Source organism: Ostrea edulis, chromosome 4 (assembly GCF_947568905.1).
Source record: "Ostrea edulis chromosome 4, xbOstEdul1.1, whole genome shotgun sequence".
Taxonomy (NCBI): Eukaryota; Metazoa; Mollusca; class Bivalvia; order Ostreida; family Ostreidae; genus Ostrea; species Ostrea edulis.
In genome coordinates, this window is record NC_079167.1 from 8,520,030 (window position 1) to 8,528,254 (window position 8,225).

Here is an 8,225-nt window from a genome sequence, read left to right on the forward strand (position 1 = left end):
TCATTACCCTCTATCCCAAATTTCCAAGAAATTTTCATAAGTATGTTTTGATCATGTACTATGCATATGTACATGTGTATTTATGAATGAAGGAGGAAAGTTGACTTGATTACAAACTAATTGCACACAGTAATCTTGTAGTTTGGCTGCTCACTTTGAAGTCCCAGGTTTGATTTCTGGTGATCAAGTCAATCTATGACACCTAAAATGGGTAGTGATTGTTTCTTTGCCTTGTGAGGTCCTATCTCATGCAGGCACTAGCATGATACAGAACCGGTACTGCTATGACCTTCAGGGCCATGCATGCATAGGTCAGAATTTGTGGTACTTCATCCACAGCCGGGACATAAAATGACAAACAGCAAGTGTGCACTGCAAACTTGCAACAAATGTAGTGTACATATAATAAGTGCTAGAACAATGCCAGATCTTTGCTGAATGGAATGTGTACCAAGGATAATTCAATCTGAAAAACAATTTGAAAATTTATATTGCTGAAAATTTGTAACAACTATAAGTACCAAAAAAAAAAAATTTGTATTTTGGTATGAGCTATCAGGATAGAAATTAATCATGCACCTGACTGAAAATATGGTTGGTCATATCTGTGTATCAAATTGACCTGATTGGTATCCATGACAAAAAGTGTGTTTATAATCACTCCAGAAGTCCATTGTAATGGCAGCAGAGTAGATGACACTTCATAATTAACTACAGTCAACTTCTACAGGTAGAGTGTGGGAATGTACATGCACTAGCCTGTCTGTGTGTACCTGTATTAAGTGCAACATAGGGAATATGCATTGTTGACCGAATTAAACGATGTGTCGGTTACTATGTGACATTTATTTTTCAGCCATGATTAATTCACCGAGTCACTAGATCATATCAATCACAAAGATCCTGGAATTAATCCGTTTCTAAAACAAAATACAAGCAGCTATTAAACAAACCTCCACATATTCAGGTTTGTACAGAGCAACAGTAAGTTTTGTTCCCAACAACAGCCGAAATAATCCATATTTAGCATATTCTGCAGTCCAGTTAGTCACTTGGTCAGTGAATCCTGTTAAATAAAACGTTATGATGCATGAATTGTGCTTGCATGATTCTAAAAGATTTTATGCAATACAACACAAGTAAATCATCCTTGTGACAGAGGGACTTGGAGGAAAATCCAAGGTCTTTCTTTCCTCTTCCACTCTTTTTACTGTAAACATACTACATTTGGCTGTGTATTCTATTTAGAACCTTTTCCATAAAGCAGCTACCGCTAAACCAAGAACATATTTAGAAAACACATTTCTAATTAGAAAACTATAAATCAAATCTACGACAACTTAATAAAAAATAAATTTCCGCCAAATATTGTATACGCTAAATATGATACATTTAAAGAAATTCTTGATAAGTAACTTTAAACAAAAGGTCCATGAGCCACATCGCTCACCTGAGTCACCTTGGTCCATATTTAAATATAGTCCTTCATTTGAACAAACATGAATCCCCTCCACCCAAGGATGCTTTGTGCCAAGTTTGGCTGAAATTGGTAAAGTGGTTCTGGAGAAGAAGATGAAAATGTGAAAAGTTTATGTCGACACTGCCAACAGACAACGGACAAATTCAATCAGAAAAGCTCACTTGAGCGAAGGTTCAGTGTGCTAAAAAGTACATTTGCAGTTTTCATTGAATCAACTCAAGTATTCTGGAATGGATTTTCAAAACTAAATATTTTGGTTAGTAAGCAATATTTTTACACTAATTATCTATGTATTTCTTTGCTAAAAGTTGAAAATATGAGGTGAGCAAATACAAGTATTCCAATCTGAAATGACTGTAACTTCAAAGAGTGAGTGTTTAAAAAAATGATTTAAGAGATCAAACAGTATCCAATCTATATCACTGGAGCTGATCTTCATTAATCTTGTTGGCAGTTTTAAAAAATATAAATTAAAGTATAGTTTTAAAAGTTTCAAAGAACTTAAGGGGCATGGACACAATTTGAGCTGAAAATTTTCAAATTTTATTTTTCCATTTTTAAGGTTTAGAATAAGGGAGGTGGCTTAGAAATGGGTCTCTAAGTTTTACACTGTTCAAGTCTTTTGAAAAACATTTTCTCCATGTCCCTGCCTTATGATTTGATAACCTGTATTGCCTGTAGAGAAGCCTTACAATTGAGAATTGGTACAGCTGAACAATGTATTCATCATCAATCATTATCATCAGGAAGATTGCTTTCCTGTCCTTGTAAAGTCTTTCCTTATATTCTAAAGGTCACTGAAGAAGTAATTCCATGTGACCTGCTAAAGTTTTGCATTTATTTGTCGACAGGGAGGGTAGGAACAGGCAATAAGATGACTGAATACAATGATCATACAATTTTTCTTGAACATTTTTTCTTGTGTGATAATATGGTTGTTTGTGATGATATTTTCTGACGTTAATTGTTATACGCAGAAAAGTACTATAAAACTGCTTTGGAATAGGGTATCCACTTTTCCTTAAACTCAGCTTGTGCATTGTCAGAATACAACAGTGCATTATGCAGACGAATGAAGATCCTTGTTTATGAACTGAGAAGTTCAGCCATTGTCAAATTTATCAAATCATTACATAATAGCTGTATCATGGACTACGGACTTTGGTGTGTTGATAGAAAAATATACTTAAAATTTGTGTAAAAGATTATCTGTACATCTATATACAAACACACAGACACACATGCATTCACACACACACATACATGTATATATACAAAATACATGTATATTAATTCTAACATTTGTGGAACTGAGACACCAGCAGATTATCAATACAAGATCTAGTAATATTTGCAGACAGACAACACTAGTCAAAATAGATAATGACCGATAGACATGATAGAAAGACAGACCAAACAAGATCATCAATTCATGATGTATGTTTGAAATACTAATCTAAAGGTCCAGCACAATCTCTATATTTAGCTCTTATAGCTTTATAAAGCTATTTGAAATAGCTTGATTTAGCTATTTTAAATCTTTTATCAAATTAATTTCTAAAAGCATAAAAATCGTATTTCACTGAGTGAACATTTTTCATCCTTGAAGTCCATATAACACATTGTATACAAAAAACAATGTGAAACTTTTGAGATGTGCAGGAACAAATGATTTTATTTGATGTGTATACACCACGGTCACATGACAATAATCAATGGTAGGGCAAAGTTGATATCGATACAAATGGTGTTTTGCTAGCAAACAGGTCTGTAAAGACCTATGCACAGTCCCGCGATGATGATCCAAGTCACTATTGGTGCTTAGTATCTGGGTATAAATTAGATGGTGGGGAAAAGGCGCATTTAGACGCATATCATTGGATGCAAGGCATGAAGTTTTACCCATATCATCAACATATTTTCTAGATTTATTTCCCTTGCCAACTCGCATAATTTAATCAAATGCATTTTCCAATAAAATGGTTGAAGTGATTCTTTTCTTTCAAAGAAAGGATTTAAATGCAGAAATTTGATAGCAATTGAAGAATTCCATGCATTTTTACTTAGTTGTTATTGTAATCCGGAAGTGATATACCCTACAAATTACGTTAAATGCGCGATAAAAGTCAGAGTGGATCCGAATTTCAAAAGTCCCGTATTCTTAAACTACATCTCTTAGGAAGAATTTTGATTCACAATTGTCAAGTGTTTAGGATTATTTAGTTGTTAAACAACAATTATTCAATCTTCTGAATACTAGGAAAAAAGATAATGAGGATCAACAGAATAATGGATTAGCAGTTAGGTTACACATAGTAAACTCATCTATGCTTCAACACACACAAGGTAGTGGAGAGATAACAACACACAAGAAATTCTCTTTTCATGAAAAATCTCAAAACGATATAGTATACTTATGAACTCTAATTAGAATAGTGTTGTGGTTAGTTCAAAGTATAAACACATTCATTAACAAATTATTATGCGACTTTTTGGCTACACCACTGCACTTAAGAAATTCAATCTATTAAACTAGCTTAATCAAGCTATTTCAAACAGCTTTATAAAGCTATATAGCTAAATAAAGAGATTGAGCTGGACCTGATCTATGCACCTGTATATAGTGGCCTCATTCAGCTGTTGCAAATTTGATTTTGAATTCAATATGTGATCTGAATTTTGCCCGCATCTTGTATATTTCAAATGTTTAAAGTTCCATATACTGATATAGAGTAGATCCATACTGCAATATGCACACGCCGTGTCGCAATCTCTACCCAGAGTTATCATTCCCGCTACATTCCACTAATACCTCCGTCAACGTCTTAAAAGTATATCAAAATGTACTCAAGCTAACTTAGCACACCACACTATCTACGCAAATCAAACACTTAGCAGATGGTAAATATGAGACACATGAGCAAATTAAAATGTTCTATATAAATATTCATTCATTCAATAATACTAGAATACCGTGACCAAAACAAACCATCTAGGGATTCCTCATGGCACACCTCCAAAGCCAAAGCAAGACATTTTAACACCTGCTTACTAAATCCCTGGTCAGTGTGAAACAAGACCACTAGCCTAAATGACTTCATCAGTGAGCAGGACTTAGACATTATGGGTCTCACAGAGACTTGGCTCACAGGTTCAGACAGAGATAATCCTATCATCAGTGTACATCTACCCCTTGGTTATAACATCAAACACAGTCCTCGCATATCCCGTGGTGGAGGAACAGCTGTCATTCATAGGTCTAACCTCAATGTTAAACCTACATCAGACACTCATTCTATGGAGTCATTTGAGGTATTGGACTGTAGTGTCAATGCTACTCAGATACTACGTTTATGTGTTGTATATTGTCCACCCCCTTCTAGAGGCAACAACTACACAGTGAAGCAGTTTTTCAGCAAGTTCTCTGCTTACCTTGAACAAATGGTTTCATGCACTACTTCTCTACTTATCATGGGTGATTTCGATTTCCACATTGATAATTCCAGTGATGCTGATGCTGCTGCATTTCTCTCTCTGGTGACATCCTTTGACTTCCAGCAACATGTCACTCAGAGCACCCATCGCGGTGGCCACACACTGGACCTTGTTCTATCCAGGTCAGTGGACTCTCTTATGCTAACCACCCTTGCTGAGGACCATGGCTTCCCGGATCATTTCCCTGTTTTTGTGAATCTCTCGATTTCCAAATCCCAGTTTCCTAAACAGTCAGTGACTTATCGCAAGGTCAAGGCCATTGACCCCCGTGCTCTCAGTCAAGCTTTCACCAGCTCCACTCTGTGTTCATTGGCAGCAATTGAGATGTCACTCACTGACCTCACAGAACTCTACAGCAGTGAACTCTCTTCCATTATGGACTCGCTCGCACCACTCAGAACTCGCACGATCACCATCAGACCAGAATGTGAGTGGTACAACACTCTATCAGAGAGGCGAAGCAGGCAAATCAGGACTCGTGGTACACAGAGAGATTTACCTTCAGTGCAGGGAAGAGGTGAACACACTCATTGATGCGGCTAAGCTCCATCATTACAGGACTTTGGTGCTTGATAACAAAGGTGACAGTAAGCAGCTTTTCAGAGTGATCAACAAGCTGCTTGGTGGGAACTTCATCACTCCACTGTCTGCTGACAAATTACCATAAGATCTGGCTGACATGTTCAGTGACATTTTTATGCAGAAAATTACACGAATTCGCAGCTCCATTACATGTGACAATCACAATCCACTTGTTGACCCACCATCACTCGGCGATGAAACTAAACTTAGCCATTTCCAACATGTTACTGTGGATGAGGTCACAAAGTTGATTAGGTCATCTGTCAACAAGAGCTGTGAACTGGACCCTATTCCTACATCCCTTGTGAAGCAAGAAGTCACAGCTCTTGCTCCCGTCATCACTTCTATCATATATAAGTCACTTGAGAGTGGTTCCTTCCCAACATCTTTCAAAGAAACTATTGTGACACCACTTCTGAAAAAGGCTTCACTGGACCCTGACATACCAAAGAACTACCGGCCAGTGTCTAACCTTGCATATCTATCCAAGTTGATTGAGAAGGTTTAGCAGCACAGATACAAACCTACCTCAGTGAGAACAATCTACTGTCCCAGAGCCATTCCAAAGTGCTTACCATCAGGGGCATAGTACTGAGACGGCACTTCTGGGAGTTCACAACGGTGTGGTTTATGCCATTGGTGAGCAGAAGGCTGTCTTGCTAGTGCAATTGGACCTATTGGCTGCCTTTGACACTGTAGATCATTTACGCTTGCTGCAAATACTCAAGGACCTTGGAATTAAGGAAACTATGCTCATGTGGTTCACGTCCTATCTTACCAATCGGACCCAGATTGTTAAATTGAAGGGAGCGAAGTCTGGTGCCACTGAGTTGGGCTGCAGTGTCCCCCAGGGATTGATCCTCGGGCCCGTTCTGTTCAACATCTACACAGCATCCTTGGGGGCCCTTCTCAGAAAGAACAATGTCTTGCACCACATGTATGCTGACGATAATGAACTGTATATCAGCTTTAAAGTCCAACAGGCCGCTCTTGTCAGTCAGATGGAGTCTTCCTTGGGGTCAGTTCAAACCTGGATGGCTCAGCATCACCTCAAGATCAACATAGACAAGACTGAGGTGCTAGTGATATCCTCCAAACAAATTGCCTTTAAGCTGCACATACCGTCACTGCAAGCAGGAGACGACTCTATCGCTCCTGTTACTAAGGCCAAGGGCGTTGGTGTAACCATTGACTCTCACATGACCATGGAGGCACATATATCATCAGTGTGCAGAGGTGCCTTCATCCACCTTAAAAACCTGAGGCAGCTGAGGAGATATTTGGACAGGGAATCGCTGGAATGTGTTGTCCATGCCTTCATAACAACAAAGCTGGACTACTGCAACTCTCTTTACTACGGCTTACCATCAAAGCAGATCCAGTGGCTCCAATCCATTCAAAACGCTGCAGCCAGAATCATCTCAGGCACCCGCAAATATGACAGCATTACACCAGTACTATGCTCCCTTCATTGGCTTCCAGTTCAACAGAGAATCATCTTCAAGACATTGGTGTTAGTGTACAAAACAGTCAACATCATGGCTCCATCCTATCTGCAGGAACTCATAACACCCTATGCTCCCTCCAGAACTCTGGGGTCCAGTGATCAGAGCCTTCTACAAGTGCCATTTACCACCTCATCTGTGATTCAAACTCGAGCTTTTAGTGTGGCTGGCCCTAAACTGTGGAATGCTCTACCATATGATATGATATCAGAACTGCTGTTAGTCTCTGTATCTTTAAATCTAAACTAAAGATTCATCTGTTTACAATTTATTATAACTAGTCTGTGCAGATGAAATCTAAGTCAAGATTACTATGTTATGCAATCATATCGGACTCCTTATCTTCACCTACTAGTCATTTGTTCTTATACAACTTGTTTTACTTTAATAGCGTTTAGAGCAATATGGATTTTACGCTTTACAAAATTTTATTATTATTATTATTAATAATCATGGAATTCGTTGTTTTTGTAAAACTATTGTTTAAGATTTAAAGCTTAAAACTAAAACTTGTAAAATTTTATTTATGTAAAATTGACATTTAGACGTTCACAGAGGTGTTGTAGCTCGTAGCGTAATACGCCCTCTGGTGAGAGATTCGCCATGCCGTACGGTATGGGGGGGGGGGGGGGGGGGGGGGTGCGATTCATACTCCTAGACCTAGACATACCTCTACTGGTACGATTCAGTTGGTGAGCATTGCCAAGTAAAGGTATTGCCACTGGACCTGGAATATTGTCAATCTTTTTCCTTGCTAATTCTGTTTTAAGTATCCATGCTGTAAAAAGGACGATGGCCACAGCCAAGACAACAACAATCGCTGCTGCCATTTTGACCAACTTTATCAAAGTCACATGATAATATATAATGCCTCCTAGCGGGACAATCGGATTTACTCGGCACACCTCAATCGAAACATCACTCGCCCGGAGAATAATTTATTCTCCGGAATAGCCCGAGTGATGTTCCGATTGCGGCACACCTCTGTCGATAACTTGATCTCTAGTATCGTTCCCGTTACGCTCCAATTTGGAGGAGGCAGGAAATTAGGCGGGGGCCTGGGCGCCCAGGCCCCCAGACGCTGAGCACATTTTGTGCACACTGAACACGTTTCGTGCAAAATCCTTGATTCTAGGGCCTTCTAAGATGTTACTTGACTAACT

At 38.6% G+C, this 8,225-nt stretch overlaps 1 protein-coding gene across 4 annotated transcripts in view; it reads right to left on the reverse strand.

The window, feature by feature from the left end:
* Positions 1 to 7,937, reverse strand: part of LOC125669947 (cytochrome P450 4V2-like) — a 21,447-nt gene extending 13,510 nt beyond the window's left edge. The window contains exons 1-2 of one of the 4 annotated variants that reach the window (XM_048904814.2): positions 7,733 to 7,918; positions 954 to 1,066 (exon numbers count right to left, since the gene is read on the reverse strand). In XM_048904814.2, the coding sequence (XP_048760771.2) occupies positions 954 to 1,066; positions 7,733 to 7,892 (273 nt within the window). In that variant the 5' untranslated portion in view covers positions 7,893 to 7,918. Of the gene's footprint in view, positions 1 to 953; positions 1,067 to 4,094; positions 4,129 to 7,732 lie in introns of those variants that run through there. The other 3 variants (XM_056161850.1, XM_056161849.1, XM_056161851.1) reach the window with 3 other exon arrangements.
* Positions 7,938 to 8,225: the final 288 nt, after the last annotated feature.